At 40.3% G+C, this 20,254-nt stretch overlaps 2 protein-coding genes across 2 annotated transcripts in view; one reads left to right on the top strand and one right to left on the bottom strand.

Annotated features, from left to right (window-relative positions):
- Positions 1-12,858, bottom strand: part of hectd3 (HECT domain containing 3) — a 59,561-nt gene extending 46,703 nt beyond the window's left edge. The window contains exons 1-6 of the mRNA XM_048539117.2: positions 12,785-12,858; positions 10,387-10,710; positions 7,577-7,737; positions 2,377-2,469; positions 1,465-1,600; positions 1,069-1,184 (exon numbers count right to left, since the gene is read on the bottom strand). Coding sequence (XP_048395074.1) covers positions 1,069-1,184; positions 1,465-1,600; positions 2,377-2,469; positions 7,577-7,737; positions 10,387-10,704 — 824 coding nt within the window. The 5' untranslated portion in view covers positions 10,705-10,710; positions 12,785-12,858. The remainder of the gene's footprint in view (positions 1-1,068; positions 1,185-1,464; positions 1,601-2,376; positions 2,470-7,576; positions 7,738-10,386; positions 10,711-12,784) is intronic.
- Positions 12,859-12,897: 39 nt separating this feature from the next.
- The window catches only part of urod (uroporphyrinogen decarboxylase), a 51,585-nt gene continuing 44,228 nt past the window's right edge, over positions 12,898-20,254 (top strand). The window contains exons 1-3 of the mRNA XM_048539118.2: positions 12,898-13,033; positions 17,832-17,944; positions 18,849-18,928. Coding sequence (XP_048395075.1) covers positions 13,011-13,033; positions 17,832-17,944; positions 18,849-18,928 — 216 coding nt within the window. The 5' untranslated portion in view covers positions 12,898-13,010. The remainder of the gene's footprint in view (positions 13,034-17,831; positions 17,945-18,848; positions 18,929-20,254) is intronic.

Below are 20,254 nucleotides of genomic sequence, written 5' to 3'. Positions count from 1 at the left end.
CAACTTTGGTGTAGTGTGAGAATAATTGCAAAAAGGAACAAAGTAATTAAAAGAAAAACTCTTGAAAATATATACATTCAAATTCGCTTTAGCTCTAATCTTACTCTCTGGAATATACACTTCAGTCATAGACTAGAGAAGTGGAATGAATTTAAGATTTTAGCATACTTTTCCTCAGGCTACAAATTAACCCTAAGTGGATGAAATATAAAGCATTTTCTTTTCTCTTTCATGGAGTAGGCATTGTGGGCAAAGCCAGCATTTGTTGCTCATCCCCAATTGCTCTGGAATGGAATAGTTTGCTAGGTCATGCGAGAGAACAGTCAAGAATTAACTACATTACTTTAGGTCTGCCATCAGATGTACACCCAACTGGATAAAGATGGCATATTTCCTTTTCTAAAGGATATTAGTAAAGCAGGTGGATTTTTACAGCAAAAGAAAAGATATTATCAGAGTTACCATTACAGAGACCAGCTTTTAATTACAGATGCAGAGAAGTATGGTGGAAATCAATTTAGCATTATTAACTGGGCTCATTAGTGTGGTGCATGTGTGTGTACTGGACGCTACAAACCGGAACTCTGTTCTTTGCGGTCAGAGAGAAATGTTCAGGCACTGCACCTGTTCCAGCTCAAAAAATGGTCACTGCTATTTGCTGATTCATTTCCCTGAGAAATGACTTGACCGGAGTCAGCCTGCCTGATTTAAATTGCAAACAAAGCCTGGCAAACAACCGATAGTTCACTAACTTATGATTTCTCTATACTAATGCCTTGACCAGAGTCCATCTCCACATACAATATGATTGCTGTTTTTTCTTTAAATAGACATTTTTATGAATTGCCCTGATGACAGCAAGATGAAAAGCTTTAACGAAATATGTCCTTTTCAATCACTCAAAATTCAAGATTTTATTGTTGAACTTAAATTCCACCAGCTCCTATGGTGAGATTCAAACCAATGCCACAGAACATTAGCATCGGCCTCGGGACTACCTGTCCAGTGACTTTACCATAATGCTACCAGCTCCCCACAAGATTAAATAATAACTTTATGTCTTCTTACTTTATAATTGTGCCTTTCTTCATGTAAAGTCGAATCCAATGATGGCCCTGATTCCCCTCACTCTCCCAGAAAGTGTCATTGTCACCATCAGTCAAACACCACACATTGGCTTCATCCTGTTAAAAAGAAAATGGATGGACACAGATCATATTTGGGAGACAAGGATGAGGTGCTCATGTTCCATCAAAACATGGAAACTCTTCAGTTATCTAGCAGCTTAAAAAATGCTGCTTTCAATTCAAGAAACATATTTGTTTTTAAACTTGATTCATATTTTAAATAGTTCTCAATTACCTATTCACATTTCACGGTGGATGCTATACTGTACTTAATGCTTAAACAGTACTTCTGTGGCAAAAGCCTTCTTCAAAAGGAAGAACTTTGAATAAAAGTTACCGAGAAAGAGGAAGCATCTATGCTGTCAACTAAATGTTTGACACTGCCTAAGTTTTCATCTTCTTTTCCTATGCGATCGTAGAGGTAATGCACCAAATCTTCATCACACTCAAATGTCCAAGTTGGAGGAACATACCTGTACCAGTAATACACAATTAGAACGTCAAGATAATCACTTTGCATTATAAAAAACATTTCTGAACAAAGATTAATGCTAGTATATGTGTATACACTTCACATAATGAGCTCCAAATCTCATCAATGCAGTTGTCGGTGTGCGGCAAAACGATGGCAGCCACTTACTTCAAAAAGAAAACAAAAATTTGCAAATGATATGACAGACGAAACTGTTCTCATGAGACTTACAAGAACAGCAAAGACGGTGAAGCCAAGCCACTCTTCTGGTCTGAGGTGGCATAACGACAATAGCAGAGATTTAAGAAAAAGGGAAAAAAAAATTAAATGACAGGCATATTTCACTAGACAAAAGAACCTTGGATTTTCTACAGCCAATCTCTTGCCCTCCAATGCAAGACTATAACATGGAGCCTTTTAAGGACAGCCACCAGCCAGCTCATTTGGTAAAAGGAAATAATGTGGCAAGTGATTATGTCACAAGTAGTCTTGTATGCAATGAAATAAATTAATGCTCTATCGAGGAAGTTTAATTGTTACTGTGTAAATTTGCACTTTTTTGAAATTAGGCTGTTTTGTTCACAGTGTGGTGCTTTGTCATCCTTTTCATGAGCCATATCAGCTATTACAGCCTGTGCGTTACACAGTCAGAATATGGAAATACTTTCTTCCCTGTAGGCAGCATTACAGGCAATTCTCATTCTACCACAATGCACTAAAATAACAAGCAAAAATGAAATCATGGGACTCAAATGAACAGAAAAATTACATTGTTACCTCAGCCTTTGCATCGCAGCATCATCCCTGTCTGCGATCTTGGGTTTTGCACCCAGATAGAATGAATATTGCGCATCAACCACTTTTTCCCATCTGAAAGGAGGAAATAAAAACCTCTAATCAGAATAAAAACTTTAAACAGTTGTGATAACATAAAAGAAATCCTTGTACCATATATTAAGAATTAGACAGGTTTAAATTTGTTTAAAAAATATAAACTTCACATTCATTGTTGCCATTAGATCCAACTTGTTTGTTAAATTGGTTAAAAAAATTAATTCTTAAAATTAATAAGTTCTGAACTTCCTTCACAGACAATTTAAATAAGCAGCACAAAGCAAAACCACTGGGGATTTCAGTGCACAGAAATACACCAAATGTGGTGGACTTGTCAAGGACAGAAGCAGCGAACAACACCGCAGCTGCAAATTTGAACAGTGTACATTCAAACAATAGCTTGCAGTTATATGGCACCTTTAACCTAGCAAAAACATCCCAAAAAAAGGTACTTAACACCCAAATCCCCTAACATTGCAAGAGAATTGCTTTATCTTTGAATTTCACAACATGAACTTGCAATTATACTTCCAACAACTGCTTTGAATGCAAACATACAAATTAGAAGAGTAGGCCATTCAGCCTGCTTTACCATTTGATAATGAATCCTCAAAAAAAAATTGAATCATATGACAGACTGAAGGCTGGGATAGCACTAATCCTAATGAGATCACTAAGCACTGAACAGAACATTTATTACCAAGAATAGTAGATAAGACATGAAGTCTACAGGGCTCATAAGGATGTCTGACAGGATGTATGAAGATGTTCTGCCTTAATAGGATTTGTATGTAAAATCATTTTAAGGCAAATTCCTGAGAAGCGATACAGTAAGTGTGTATTTCTATGACCAGCTTCTAGGGTTTTAATGGGTCAGTAGGTGTGTTAACATTGCCTGCAAATGACTGACAAAGGGTTGAACATTTATAACATGTGCCATTCAGATTGGTCATTAGAATCAGAAGGGTTTACATTAAAAATGATGTATAAGCTATTGCTCTATATATTAAAATCATCATTGCTTAGCTGAGTCAGTCTTGAAGTACGCTTGTAAAACCGTGCAAGAATTCCTCATCCAGTACACGCCAGTAGGATGTCTCTAAAATCTCTAGTGTAACTTAAAATTATAGGTTTTTGTTAAACTTAATATTAAATATATGCCAAAGAACCAAACAAATCTTTGAAGCCTTCAATTTAACAGTTCATTAAGAAGAACTTTTTGGGGTTTGGGGGTCACCAAACTGACCTATATTAGCACAGGTTGGACTGAAATCAGTTAACTTCCAAACAGGATATCTAAAAAAGCGGGCAAGTGAAGCAATTGCTGTTGTCAATTTATGAAAGGAGAAACAACTCACACACCAACTGTTTAACCAACACCATTTTGTTCATGGAAACCGCACCTTCCCAATGGTGTTGAAGGAGCTCACTAACTTCTGTCGCTGAATTTAAGATCAACGATTGAGGTACTGAGTGCATTCCTGTCTTGGTTCCTTCCTATAGGCCACTGATTTGGTCCTCCAAGGATCGCCCTTCCCCTCGCTGGTTTCTCTTATCGCCTCTGCTCACGCCTCCTAAGCTTATCTTGGCATTACTACTCAACTAAAATGTGGTCAATCCAATCAAGTAAACTATTTCTCCATCTTCACTTCTGGGTTCCCACACTAGATAGTGCCAGAATAGAACATACTCTTTACAGCACTATCCCAAACCTTTTCAAGTTGTTCAACTAAAATACAGCGAAAAAATATCTTTGGCCTCTCAATCTTTGCAAATTTGTATTTTGCAAGAGTAAAGGGATTGAGAACTGTTTAAGAGGCATTGGTGGTGGTTTGGACAGGGAAAGGGACAGTACCTTCAGAGATTGTGAGCACCCAGCAACTGATAGCACAGCATCAATTGATAATTGAAGAAAAAAAATATCAGGTAATGTTGAGTCCAGTGACCCTTTCTCAGAATCAGATCCAAAACATTAACTCAGACGACTTTTTCCTCACCTGCTGAGCTTTTCTAGCAATTTCTGTTTTCGTTCTTCATTTACTGCATCCGCAGTTTTCAGTTTCTTTTAAAAACCAATTGATCATTGTTCCCTTCAGCAATGTGAGAATGGGCTTTTACTAATTTTCTATAATTAAAGTACATTGAAAACATTTTCTACCTAAAGAGTGGGTGTCACAAAATTGAGTCACATAGATCGGATTACTTAAATTATAGGATTGTACAGCACAGAAGTCATACAACACATTAACTCTGCATTGGCTCTTTTGACAAAACACCCTGTCAGTCTCAGTCCCAGTTTAGTCCTTATATTCCAGTACTACTACTTCAAGGATTAAATCGAATTCCCTGAAGGAAGTTACTACTGACTCTGTTCCACTGTTTTATCAAGACAACGCATGTGAAACTCTGACTGCTTAAAGTGATGATGATGCCACTGGCTCTTTTGCTAATCAGAATGTGTCCTCTAGTTGTGAGACCTTCAGCCATTGCAACAGTTTCTTTTATTATCCCAGAGCAGTATTTCTGAGCAGCAAGATCAATCCAACACTGCATTTTTGATGAAAACGTACTGTGTTCGTTTTTAGGTAATTTCTGGGTCTGCAGATTGTTAAATGGGCAGAAGTGCTTTTAGCTGAAACGGAGATGTGCTCTTCCTGTCAGATGTAGGAGATCAGAAAGAATCTGAATTTTTGGAGACTATGTCTGCAGGAAGCAAATTTGGATGCAGATCCTATTGGACCACATGGATCTGATCGAGTGGCAGTTAGAGGTAATGAGGAGTTTACAACAGCCAGGGGGCGTGACCGATAGCAGTTTCAGGAAGGCGGAGATACCGCAGATACAATCAGGTAGACAGTCGACCATGAGGAATAGTAGGAGAGGTAGCAGACCAAAGCAACAGTGAAAGAAGAGAAGGCTGAGACTGATACAGTAGATAAAGGGGAGCAAGTCTAACAGTTAAGGCAGAGAACAAGGCAAGATTGATAAACTAAACTGCATTTATTTTAATGCAAGAGGCCTGACAGGTAAGGCAGATTAACTTAGGGCATGATTATGAACAACAGACTGGGATATCATAGCCAGTACAAAAATATGGCTCAGGGATGGACAGGTCTTTGCAACTTAATGTCCTGGGGTATGGATGCTGTAAGAAAATTAAAAAGGACACAAGAGAGGGGAAGGGGCATTTTGGTTTGGGTTAACACTGTGGTTGTGCTTAGGGAAGCTATTTCTGGGAGACCAGCCAATGAAGTTGCACTGACAAATAAGAAAGGGATGATCATCTTGTATTATAGGCTCCGCCAATAGTCAGTGGGAAATTAAGAAGCAAATATGTTAGGAGAGCTCAGATATCTGTAAGAATGATAGGGCATATTAACTTGCCAAATACTAGCTGGATGGTGAAGGAGGCATTTGGAACAATTCTCTTCTTTGGTTAGAACACTGAGTACAGGAGTTGGGATGTCATGGTGGGGCTGTACAGGGCATTAGTAAGGCCACTGTTATAATACTGTGTACAATTCTTATCAACCTCTACAGGAAGAACGTTGCAGAAAAGACTTACAAGGATGTTGTCAGGGTTGAGTTACAGGGAGAGGGTGAACAGGTTTGGCTTTTTCCCTGAAGCATCAAAGGCTAAGTAAGCCTTATAGAGGTTTATAAAACCATTAGGACCACACAGGGTGAATAGCCAAGAATTTTCCCCCAGGGTGGAGTGGTCCAAAACTAGATGATATAGGTTTAAAGGTGAAAGGGGAAAGATTTAAAAATGACCCGACGAGTAACTTTTTCACGCATCATGGCGTGTATGGTATTACTACTGGCCCACTGTATCCGGGTTAGTCATGCCAAAAAAAATTGGTCAGTGGCTCTGTTTCAAAAGAATTATTCAGGGAACTATGACGTATGTGTGAAAGACAGAATTGGATTCAGCTGTCAAGTTTGCGCTGGAGTTCAAACAGCCAATCTCAATATGTAGGCTCATGTAGAAAATCTTAGATGAGATGCTGGGTGTATTTTTGGAACCACATCCTAGAAAATAAGGTAATTGTAACATAAGATCTTGCGTGTGAATAACAAAAGAACAAAATGAAAGTCTTAGCTTGGTTTATTCACCTCTCAAACCTAATGTTATGGGATTCAGTGCCTCATGATCATGGTATTCTATTCAACCCAGAGCTAAGCTTTGAACCCCATATTTCCCAGGCTCAAAAGACCAGCTTCTCTACTTCTATAACAACGTCCCTAGTACAACCTTTTGTTGGAACCATATTCATTCCTTTATTACCTTCAGATTGAGGATTACTTGTCCAACAAGTAAATGTCACGTTCTCTATAATCTACAGCTGACCACATTTGACTTACTGATAGTCCCTATGCTCAATGACCTACATGGTCTCCAGAAATCATGCTCAACTTAAAAAAAATAAGCAAACAATTGCCATAAATTTAAAATCATCAAAATCAACTCATTGCCCCTTCCCCCTCCAGCCCAATATCCGAAAACCTCTCTCCAAATAAAGCCGCCATTCCTTTTGGGCAGGGGACATAGAATTAGGGTAAGAAGCAGTAAGTTTACAGGGATTTGAGGAAAAATCATTTTCTCCCAAAACATCATGGGAATTTGGAACTCACTGCCAAATGATGATAGAGGCAGAAACCCTCTCAACATTTACAAAGTATATAAAATGTACACTTGTGATGCCAAGGTATGTAAGGTAAGTCCTGGAAAACAGAATTACAGTAGTTAGCTGTTAGCAGTTGACCAGTGGAGACTCAAAGGGCTAAAGCACCTTGCTCTGTGCTGTTGAGCTTAACGATTTTCTGTGCATCTACAAATGGCTGATGATCTGGAATTCCTTTCCCAAATTCATCTCGTCCAACTACCTGTGTTTACAACACCTTCTTTAAAATTCACTGGTCAACCCAAGCCTTAAGTTACCAGGGCGGATATCTTCTCCTCTGTCCCATCATTCACCAATGTTTGGTTGTATCACTGTCAACGTTTGGGATGATTTTCTGTATCATAGGTGCCTTTTATGTGCAAGTTCTTGTTCCTATATATCCATGCATATGTACACACCTCATTTCGCTTTACTGTTATATTAAATGAATAGTGTGCTGTAGCATATTTAAAATTTACCTGTTACATGGCCTGTAATCATAACCAAAAAGCTGCTGCTGTTTCTGAAGCCTTTCGGGTGTTTCCACTGGCACAAGTCGCTCGCCACCTTCAGGCTGCTTACACAGAAGAATCCAGCCTTCTGTTTCCTGACAATTGCTATTGTACTCTTGTAATTGCTCCTGTAGCATTATTGGAACAATGACAAATCATATAATTGATCTATTACATAAAATAATAACATTATAATTCCAACAGCTGAGGATGGCAATCAATACTGTGAATACATCTGCCACACTGTGTCCACTCAATGTTATTATAATTATGCAGCTCTTGCTGAAGGCTTTCCCCCGAAACTTATTTATCTCTTAAGCTAAGATCTTGTATCTTACAGAGAAGGTTTCAGCTCATTCACATCCAATAGCCTGTTCTGAAAACTCTGGTTATGTTTTGACAGCTCTAACAAATTACAACATTACAGATGAGAAAATCTGTAACATTTCAAAACAACATTGTAAAATAAAAGAACCTACAACATTCTAAACAAGAATGTCAATTTGCTCCATCGCCTAAAATCAACAGATTCTTTAAGAAATTGCCTGGAGTTAAACCTTCACCAAATACTAATCAGATCTTCCCTGAGCCATAACTGAAACCTGTCCATTGAATCTGGGACATACAAACATACGAAATATGAACAGAAGTAGATCATATGGCCCTCAAGCCTGCTTTGCCACTTAAGACGACTACAGCTGTTCTACTTGCCCTAGCAAAACTGGAATCAATAGGTATCAGGGGCAAACTCTCTGGTGGTCAGAGTCATACTTGATACGCAGGAAGATGGTTGTGATTGTTGGAGGTCAGTCATCTCCGCTCCAGCACAACTTTGCTGGAGTTCCTCAGAGTCGTGTCCTAGGTCCAACCAATGTCAGCTGTTTCATAAATGACCTACCTTCCATCATCATAAGGTCAGAAGTGGGGATATTTGCTGATGATTGCACGATGTTCAGCACCGTTTGTCACTCCTCAGACACTGAAGCATTCCATTTCCAACCGCAACAAGAACTGGACAACACCCAGGGTTGGACTGACAAGTCGCAAGTTAAATTTGCGCCACATAAATGTCAGGCTATGGCCATCACTAATATGACAGAATCTAACCACCAGCCCTTGAAATTCAATGGCGTTACCATCACTGAATCCCCACTACCAAAATCCTTGCAGTCATCATTGGTCAGAAACACAACTGGGCTCACCACATAAATAAGATAAAGTGTGGGGCTGGATCAACACAGCAGGCCAAGCAGCATCTTAGAAGCACAAAAGGTGATGTTTCGGGCCTAGATCCTCCTGAAGAAGGGTCTAGGCCCGAAGTGTCAGCTTTTGCGCTTCTAAGATGCTGCTTGGCTTGCCGTGTTCCTCCAGTCCCACACTTTGTTATCTTGGATTCTCCAGCATCTGCTGTTCCCATTATCTCTCTCACCACATAAATACAGTGGCTACAAGAGTAGGCCAGAAGCTATGAATACTTTGGCGAGCAACACACCTTCTGACTCTCCAAAGCCTGTCCACTATCTGCAAGGCACAAGTAAGGAGTGTGATGGAGTACACCCCACTTGCCTGGATGAGTGCAGTCCCAACAACGCTCAAGAAGCTTGACACCATCCAGGGGAAAGGAGCCGACTTGATTGGCACTACATCCACAAGCATCAACTCCCTCCAACGCTGATGCTCAGTAGCAGTAATGTGTACTATCTACAAGATGCCCTGTGAAAATTCAGAAGATCCCAAACAGCACCTTCCAAACCCACGGCCACTTCCATCTTGAAGGACAAGGCCAGTACATATATGGGCTGTTACCACATTCACGTTTCCCTCCAAGCCATTCACCATCCTGAATTGGAAATACATTGGTGTTCCTTCACTGTCGCTGGGTCAAAGTTCAGGAATTCCCTTCCCAATGGCATTGTGGGTCAACCAAGGCAGGTGGACTGCAGCGGTTCAAGAGGACAGCTCACCATCAACTTCTCAAGGGCAACTAGGCGTGGACAATAAATGCTGGCCAGCCAGCGACACCCACATCCCACAGAAATGAAGTTTAAAAATTTGTGAACTCCACCTTCCCACTTACCACTGATAATTTTGATTCCCTTGTTAAATAAGAATCTATCTTTCTGAAGAATCATATCTGACTCAAAAATGTTAACTCTAGTTCTCTCTCCATAGATGCGGCCAGACATGCTGAGCTTCTCCAACGTTTTCACTTTCTAGTTGCCGGAAACTAGAACTGTAGTACTTTGCTTTTATATAAATTAAACAACTTTTTAACATTCGTGCTTATAATACAGCTTTGTGCTGTTGGCATTTAACTGTGTAGTTTCTTGCTCAATTCCTTAAATCCACTTATTAAAATATGTGTGCCTCACTATAGAAGTTCATCACTATCCTATCACCTTAATACTATAAAAGCAATGACCACACTAACAATTACTTGCTTTGTACGCAATTCATTTTTGACATGACTCAGGACTACGAAAAAGATTTCATGAGAGGCAGTGATATCATCATTATGCTTTACAAAATGTGTCTTATCTCAGTGGCCTTAGTGAGCCAAGACAACAGAAATGTTTTTACCTCACTCACTGTTCAAACAAAGTCCAGCACACTGTTAAAGCCATTAACAAATGAAACAATGATAAAACCGAGATGAAGCTACTCAATGAAGTAGGAAGCTACTCACAGTAGGAGAAAACTTTCCTGATGCAATTGCAAGAATACTCTACCAGGACAATTAAAAACAAAAATTAGCAAATGGTTCCCAAGGAACGTACCTGATTCAGCTTCACCCACAGGCCGTGGCTGTTGCAGTATTCCTCTCCAGTTGCTTTGATGCAAGTCCCTCTCTTTAATTCAATGTCAAAGAGTTTCTTGCGCTGAGGCTGGGAGGCTAACTGCCATATTGAAACAATGTACTGAGATCGTCCCACTATGGTAGAAGACAAGGTGGAGTCTTTCCAGAATTTATACAAGACCTCTTTGGGGACATAACACAAGGCTTCTGGCAAAGGTTTACTGTTCCTGAAGCAATCAATGCACTCAATCAGAAACCTGATTCTTCCTAGAATCTGATGCGGATTGTCAGGATTCATTGTAATCTAAAATTAACACAACAATTTGAATGTTGGCATGTCACTGCTAATGTGAATAGTATTCTTACTACAACTGCATTACATTCAAGAAAAGTAATTTTGCAGGAAGGTTCTTTTACAGTGTAGCTCCCTGGTTAAATACCCAATCTATAGATTCTGAATCACTATAGTGTTGAAGCAGGCTATTCAGCCCAGAGTCCACACCAGCCCTTCAAAAAACATCCCACTCAGACCAAACACCCTACCATAGCCCTGCATTTCCCACAGCTAAACTACTTAGCCTGCACATCCTTGGACACTATGGGGCAATTTAGCATGGCCAATCCACTTAACCTGCACATCTTTGGATTGTGGGAGGAAACTTACGCAGACACAGGGAGAACATGCAAACTCCACAAGGACAGTCACCTGAGAATGGAATCGAACTTGGCTCCCCGGCATTGTGAAACAGCAGTGCTAACCACTGAGTGATCGTGCCAAATCTTTCACTTTACACAGCTCTACTATGGTATTCATTGATTTTCCTCATTTATTCTATTTAAAACATGCCTGGAAAAATGTGCAAAGTTATACAAGAAATAAGATGAGTGAATCACTTCATTTTTAATCTAAGAATAGTACTGGAAACAGCCAACTGCAACAGCGAATAGCAGAAAATGATGGCGTGAAAGAGTGCATAACCTCAGAGATGGTAACAGAGTGCTGGAGAAAGTTAGCAGGGCTGGTAACACCTGAGCCGAGAAAACAGCTAACATTTTGAGTCCAGTGACCCTTCATCAGAATATTAGGAAGATCCCCAGTTTGGGGGGGGAATTGTCTTATGAGCAAAGATTGAGCTGGTTGGGACTCATTGGAATTGGGACAAATTAGGTCATTGAGACACACAGGATTCTTAAGGGGCTTGTCAGTGGAAATGTCCTTTCCATATTTCCCCTGTCAAGTCACTTAAGAAATCTATGTGTCTCAATGACTTCAAGGGAGAGTCTACGACTAGAGGATATAATCTCAGAATCAGGGGTTGCCAATTTAAGACAGAGAAGGTTGTCTCTCTTTGGAACTCTTTACCACATCAAGTGGTGGGAGCAGAATCCTTGCATATATTTGAGGCTGTTATGGATAGACTCTAGATCAGTGCTGGAATCAAGTGTTATAAGAAAAGGCACAACAGCAGACGTGGGGAGTGTCAGACTGGCAAAAATCCTATTGAACTGGCTGAGCAATCAAAGGGCCAAATGGCCTACTCCTGTTTCTGTTTCTATTTCTTATGGTTTTACAGATGGTAATATATGCACAAATAACATTAACAATCAGCTGACAAAAAATATTCACTTCCAGAAATGCAACATGTTCCACAAAAACATGAACTGAAGCATTTTGTTTTGAAACCATATAAATCCCAAAAGGAGGGAAAAGGAGAGTGCTTCACATGATATGGTAAAATCTCAGGTTTTAGACTTAACTGTTGACCTCAAACCAATCCATCTTGCTGTCACATAACAAACACGCTATCACACATAATTTAAAGAAACAAACTAGGCAGTAAAACATTAACAAAACTAGGTTGCCATGAAAGCAACACGGGAGAAAAACAAAACACGGCGCAATTAAAAAAAGTTTATTTTAAAAGAACACTTTTCTTTGAAAACATTATTAAAGAGACTGGGTGGGCCAGTTGGGGGAGAAAATTAAATCATGCAGTTGAACTTTGAGGGACACATCCAAACAGACTTGGGAAATATAGCTGAAATTGAAATTGCAAGTGTTTGAGTCAGGAAACGTGAAAAGTCCACTGTAAACAGTTCAAGCTGTAATGATTGTAAATTCCAAATTTGAAAATTCAAGTTTCAGCAGATTTAAAACACGGACGATCGTCAAAATCACTTGGCACTCAAAGCAGAAAGCTACAAAATTATGGGCTCCCTTCTGCTGTTTCCACAACTTCATCAGCATCTATTTGAAGGGTCACCAACTTTCCTCCCCCTCCTACCAATACTGAGTTACCTTTCAACCTTACACGCCCTCCTCATCTATCTCTCCCATTTCAATTCTCTACCCACCCCCACCCCATGACCGCACTTACTTTGGTCACTCTCCTTCTGCTTCCTGATACAGGCGCGCTACGACCCCCTTCGCCTTGAGGTCCTTCCGTGAGGTCATGTGATCCCGCCAGCGATCGCCCTTCCAACGGTGCACCCGGCGCTAATTGGCTGGTTGGAATCACGTGGGAGCTGTCAACATGGCGCCGCCCTGGGCCCTGAGGGAAGGAGTAGTCGCTACAGCGGTGGCTGCCTAGGAGTCCGAGCGATATGGGGGACGGCGATTTATCCGTGTAAGTGAAAGCGGGCGTAAAACAACAGGAGCGGCGTAGGCTTTAAATCCGGCGGCGAGATTTCACTCCCAATAGGGAGGCCGCTGTAAACCGTCCCTCAGAGAAACTCCAGTCAGTGACTAATGTGGCTTCAGCCTCCAGGCAGCCACAGAGTTTAGCACAGCTACCCGAACGTCAGTAAAAACTTTAAACATTCAGGTCTGACTCCCTCAACGATATAACTCTTAAGGTGACCATGAACATTCCGGGGAAATCCCATAAATCAGCTTTGGGCGGTATTAACACTAAAGCTGCCAACTCTATCCCCTTCACAGTGAAGTTATGTAACTGGAAAAGGCCTCGTGATTCACCACTCCTGGTCTTAACCCTGTCAGTCGTGTCCTATAAATGTAACCTGAATGGGTTTGTCAGCTCATGTTTATAGTCTGAAGGGTAATGTTTGTAAACTGTAGGAATTAGCAGCCTTTATTCAATAGGCATGTTTTGATGTGCTTCAGTTACTTTTTAACCACAGCGTTGACTAAGTCCTTCCTGATATACCTTTCCTGTATTGGCCGAACCCCTAACTATTTTATTGTGTTGTGTGTATATAATGCCGTGCTGCATTCAAAGGCTGTGGCATTTGCATGAAGATGGAACTTGACTGACATACTTTACCAAATATGATCTTGTCAACTGATTTTCTGGTCTTTCAGCACACAAAATTCCATCTTCTAATTTGAAGGAACATTTTCATAATCATGTTTTGAATTCCTTTTGGTATAGGGATGATGGCTATTAAAGAGTGATTAGAAATTTGACAAGATAGTACTTTGTTTCATAATTTATCTCTGATAATGGGGATGTGATTACAGATTCTGAACAGTTTGCAGCTTTTTATACTGCCCTCCATAAGCTTTATCTGCAGATTTGATTTAGTGTTGCACTTTTTGTGCCAATTAGAGCTAGCATTAGTGATAACTAGCTGACAAAATCCACCATTTTGATGGATGACAACATTTTTGTGGTCTTATTAATATAAGTTTATTTAGCAAGTTTGATTGCTGGGGAATTTCTGTATGTTTCAACTCTTCAGTTGGTGTAATACCAGAAGCTGCCCTCCACCTTCTGTTTTCCAGGATAAATGACTTTGCAGTTAGCTGACTTGCAATGCACTCTTATCTGAAACAAAAAGTATCCTCCTTTTCTATCATCAGTATTCCAGTCAACTGTTTTAGTAGACAAGATCAGTTTGTTGTAGGCTAGATGCTTCGGAGAAATGCTCAGATGCACGTTAAGTATGCAAACGAATTCTTGGTGCCATTCAAAACAGGGGACCATACCTTAATGGCAGACCTCTAGCCATGTAACAGAAAAAAGGTTGCTGTGTATTTTAGCCTTTAAGTTCACTAGTGCAGTCTCACATTTACTGTAAATGTGGAAGTATTAGTTGGAATTAACAGAAATGTCATGACTTTTAATTTGGCAGCCTCCCATTTTTTGAGCTGATGGTGTGTCTTGAAGGTCAGCTTGGTGTTGATCAGCAGCATGATCCTGGGTCGTCTCTTTTTTTCTCCCCCCCCCCCCCCCCCCCCCGCCCCAACAACCTCCCTTCGGCTCACTTTACTCAGCCAGCTAATCTTTTCACTTATCCTCACTTCTCATGCCTGATTGTCTGCATCAGTATCCATGATCTTCATTACTTGTAAGTGTTCAGTAGCAGAGGTGTGGATGAATGGTAGATCGTGAACTGGCCACTGGGTCACAAAACAGAAAGTCTTTAGTATACAGCCAAGCTATCAGTATAATTCAGCTGAAGCTGAAGGAATCTTCGGAATCTTAAACTAGCTTACTAGAGGTTATTTGAGTTATATTATGTTGATGTATTTTTGGCATTAACAATTGAGAGATTTTTTAAGGTAAAGACATCTAGTGTTTCCTTCTCAAAAAGACTCAATCCTCATTTTCAAATGTGTTTGCCATTTTATTAACAGAATAGGAAAGTTTGTACGATGTCAGAAATTAAACATGGATCTTGGGAGAAGTGTCAAAAAATTATTTCTGAACTGTTTGACCAAAATAATATTTCGGTAAAAACATTTCCAACCATTGCATTTTTACAGAAGTCTGTGAGTAATGATTTGCTGATTCTTTAATAAATTGACTGTCATATGATTGAATGCTGAGTCAGAAGATTTAGGATTTATTCAAAGTCTTACACATTTTATTAGTCCTTGAATATTATTGGCTTCATTTTGAAGTGCAAAAATATCACAGCATATGTTGCAAATATTATGGTGTCTTAAATGTCACCTACATTCAGATTGCATAACTTCAAATTGTTATGTGGAACAAAAGCATGGAATCATACACAGCAGAAGAGATGCTTCAGCCCATCACATCTGTACCCCAAAGCTACACTAAATCTACACTCATTCCACGATCTAGCACTAGCCCCATAGCCTTGTACATGATGACATTTCAGGTGTTCATCCACATACCTTTTCAAGGTTATGAGGTTTCCATCTCAACTGCCCTCCCACGTCATGTATTCCAGAACCCCCCATCCTCTAGGCGAAAAAATATTTCTTCAAATCTCCTCTCAACCTTCGGCCTTTCACCTCAAAAATTATTTCCCTTGTTATTTACCCTTCAGCTAAGGGAATAACTACTTTCTATTCACCCAGTCCATGCCCCTGATTGTCTTCTACCCCTCTATCACATACTCCCTTCTCCTCCTTTGCTGCAGATAAAACAACCCAAACTTATCCTGCCTCGCTCCATTTAAAAAAAAATGCTCCATCCCTGACCGCATCCTGGTGAATCTCCTCTGCACCCCTCCAGCGCAGTCGCATCATTTCTTTAATGAGGCAACCAGAACTGTGTATTGTACTTCACCTGTGCCCTAGCCAAAGTCCTGTCCCTGTTCATGGATAATCACAATTACTTGCTGTTTTCTGAGGAGATGATGACGATGATTGAGGGAAAAGTGGTTGATGTTGCCTACATGGACATCAGTAAAGCCTATGTGAATGTCCCTCATGGCAGACAGGTACAGAAGGTGAAGTCACATGGGATCAGGGGGAACTGGCAAGACTGATACAGAACTGGCTTAGCCATAGGAGACAGTGGGTAGTGGTGGAAGGATGCTTTTCAGAATGGAGGGCTGTGACTAGTGGTGTTCCACAGGGAATGGTGCTGGGACGTCTGCTGTTTGTGATCTAAATAAATGATTTGTAAGGAAATGTAGCTGGCCTAATTAGTAAGTTTGCGAGTGATACAAAGATTGAAATTGCAGATAGTGAGGAGGATTGTCAAAGGATACAGCAGGATGTAGCTCAGTTAGAGGCATGGGCAGGTAAATGGCAGATGGAGTTTAATCTGGAACAAATGTGAGCTGATACATTTTGGAAGATCAAATACAGGTGGAAATTATACAGTGAATGGCAGAACCCTTAAAAGTATTGATAGACAGAGGAATTTGGGCGTGCAGATCCACAAGTAGATAAGGTAGTAAAGAAGGCCTATGGCATGCTTTCCTTCATTGGAAGGGGCATTGAACAGAAGGGTGAACAAGTTATGCTGCAGCTTTATAGAACTTTATTCAGGCCACACTTGGAATATTGCATACAGTTCTGGTCACCACACTACTGGAAGGATGTGGATGCTTTGGAGAGGGTACAGAAAAAGTTTACTGGGACGTTGCCTGCTATGGGGGATTTTCGCTACACTGGTAGGATGGATAGACTGGGTTTGTTTTCACTGGAATACAGGAGGTTGAGGGGCATACTGATAAAGGTTTATAAGATTGTGCATGCCTCGGATAGAGTGGAAAGTATGATGCTTTATCCGCAGGGTGGAGGAGTCAATTACTGGGGGGGCACAGGTTCACGGTGAGGGGGAGGAGGTGGGAGTTAAGAAATGTGCGAGGCAGATTTTTCACAAAAGGAGTGGTGAGTGCTTGGAACGCGTTGCCAGTGGAGGTGGTGGAAGCAGACACAACAGCATTCAAAAGGCACCTGAATGAACGTGAATAGGAAGGGAATAGAGGGATACAGATCCTTTAAGTGAAGACAGTTGTAGTAAGGAAGGGCCAAACGTCAGTGTGGGCTTGGAGAGCTGAAGGGCCAAAGGGTCTATACCTGAGCTGTATTGTTCTTCTGAGGAGGTGGAATGGGGAAATGTGGAGTTGGGGCAAACATGGTTAAGAGGAAATGGTAAATTTTGGACATCTGCTACCAGGGAGCAGTTACTATAGGATTCATTTTTTGAAATCTAAAATTTATCAATTTTGCTTAACTGTTTAGGATGACCTATAATGATATCACTAACCCCAATAAGCTAATTATAGTTGAAGCTTAGATCAACCAACTTGTCTTCTCTTACCAGCAAATCTATAAGCTTGTGCCCATATAAACTTTTGTCTGGAGAAGATCATCCAGTGTTGATCAGCAAAACTGACAATTTTTACTTTTCAAAATCTGACATAATTACCTTAAATGAGAACGAACTTCTTAAAATAGTTGACTGAAAAATATTCTCGGAATACGTTTCTATGCTAATTTCTATTGTTTTCCAACTGCATTGATCTGAATGCTGTAATGTTACCTCCAAGTAAAGTAAATGAGAGCATGATGCATGTTTTACAATGAAGTGTGAGAGACCGTGAGCAAATGTGGTTGAGAATGTGTTTTACTGGAAATCTATGTAGTATACAAAAATATTGTCAGTGTTGATAACAAGTTATTAATTATTAGAATTTGTTTATGTCCATACATAAGTTAACATCTATCACAATTGTTTATTGTTTAACTTTCAGCTCGGAAAATTTTCCTCCTCTGAAAAATGACACATTCCTCAGAGCAGCATGGGGAAAGGTAACCGACTATGTTCCTGTCTGGTGTATGAGACAGGCAGGAAGATATCTCCCTGGTAAGGATCAGAAGCATGAATCAAAATTGATAGCCCTCGCTCAGAATAATGTTGATTACGATTGTTCAGTGTGACCTGGTAACTGCAGTTAAAATTAAATCTAATTCAACTGAATTTGATGTCTTTTGTGAAGAGTTCATAGTGTCCCATAAAGCCCAATATGAACATTATCGTAACGAGTGTTCTGTGACATTTTGCCAACAATTTTGGCTTCACTTGGGATCTTTTAATGAGGATGGAGCATCATGTAACAGACCCAGCAAATGTCAAGATTTTGTAAATTGAGCTGTGCCATTTGAGAGAGAAATGGAATTAAGGCATTGCACAAAATATGGCAGAGTGTAATTTTCCTGATCTTCCGGGTCCTGTTGGATCACAACTATTAGTTATTCACATCCGTTAGCAGCTGCTTCACGATATCCTGAAACAGACACAAAGTAGGCAACGCCCCGTGTTGGCTACTCAGTCTCCTATTAAGGATGCTGCAACCCCGCTAAATTATTTATTTTTTTATAATGATAAGCCCTCTGTTCTCCTTATTCCTTTGAACTGCCTGCCTCCTGTTTCAGTCTGCTCTTTTCAGCATTTTGGCTGCCTTATGGTTCCCAGATGTCAGCCAATCTTGTTTTGTGATTAATTGACCATGAGGTGGTGCATAGGAAGAATCAACATTTCCTGCTGACAACATAATCAATACTAGGTCCTATCCCTTTAGGAAATTGCAGTCACAAAGCCAGCTCCTACTGTTCCTCCCACATTTCTTGAAATAACAATATCAATTGAGAAGTGACATTATGATCTGTGATAGCAGTGACCCTGGAGATATTTTCATTATTTCTTGGTGACTGAATTCCTCTGTGGATGCCACTCTGGTCAGTAAACTAATTTCGGTTCCTTTCCACAGAATTCCGAGAGACACGAGCAACTCAGGATTTCTTCACAGCCTGTCGCACCCCAGCGATCTGCTGTGAACTAACATTACAGGTAAGTTGCTCAAGCATTTTAATAGTCTTTACGCTATTTCTGGAGTTGAATTAAGAAATTGGACAGTTAAGCTCCAATTATCCGAAAACAATTGGAAAAACAGGCTGTTGGGTTGGATTGAAGGGAAGGGAAAATTGACTTTCCCATCCTTGCGTCTCAAATCTTTAGCATCACTGCAACACATTGCTTCAGCCAGGTTTTTAACTAAGTAAGTCTAAAATATTTTGTATCAGTGTACTTCGCAGCATCATTGAATTGCTACAGTGCAGAATGAGGGCTTTCAGCCCACTTTTGACTGCACTAGCTCTGAGCATTTTAGCTTGTGAATCTCCTGCATTTTTCCCTATAACCCTGCATGTTATTTCCATTTAAATAATCAACAATGCCCTCTTGAAAGCCTCAATTGAACTTTGCCCTGACCACCCTTCCAATCAGTGCATTCCAGCCCTCAAACCCTCTGTCTGAAAAGTGCTACTCATCTTGCAATTGCTATCTTTGCAAAATAGTGTAGAACTGCGCCAGTTAGTGCTTAAGTGCGGAGCTGGATGAACACAGCAGGCCAAGCAGCATCTCAGGAGCACAAAAGCTGACGTTTCGGGCCTAGACCCTTCATCAGAGAGTAGAGAGTCTAGGCCCGAAACATCAGCTTTTGTGCTCCTGAGATGCTGCTTGGCCTGCTGTGTTCATCCAGCTCCACACTTTGTTATCTTGGATTCTCCAGCATCTGCACTTCCCATTATCACCAGATAGTGCTTGAACGTTTAATGAATGGTCATAATTTTTCCCTATCAACTCCATACTTCAATAGTTTTGAAAACTTCTGACAAATCTTCTTTAGCACTGTCTTCTCCAGCACGACACTCTAACTTGTAGCACCCAGAATGGTACACAATCCTCCAGCTGAGCTCTAACTAGTAACCAAAATAGTCATAACTTCCCTGGTCTTGCAGTGTAGTTCCCTGTTAATGAAGTCTAGAATACTGAATGCTTTATTAACAGCTCTCTCTACCTTTCCTGGTGGACAGTAAATACATGCTGTTAAACGAATGAGAAAGTAACATCCATAACTCAGTGGAAGGATGATTATCTCTTAAACCAGCTGTTCTTTCAAATCGGACTGAAGGAGTGCTGAACTTTTGAAGGTGCCCTCTTTCTAGTGAGATGTAAAACTGAAACTGTGCCTGCCCCTTCAGGTGGACATAAAAGATTCTTTGCACACTTTGAAGATGATGTTCTTCTGATGTCCTAATCAATATTTATTGCTCAGTCAATATTTCTAAAATTGACGAGTTGGTCATTATTTCATCTGTACTTGTATCGGCTTGC

The sequence above is a fragment of the Stegostoma tigrinum genome, chromosome 8 (genome assembly GCF_030684315.1).
Source record: "Stegostoma tigrinum isolate sSteTig4 chromosome 8, sSteTig4.hap1, whole genome shotgun sequence".
NCBI classification, from domain to species: Eukaryota; Metazoa; Chordata; class Chondrichthyes; order Orectolobiformes; family Stegostomatidae; genus Stegostoma; species Stegostoma tigrinum.
This window is presented reverse-complemented; position numbering and strand designations above follow the sequence as displayed.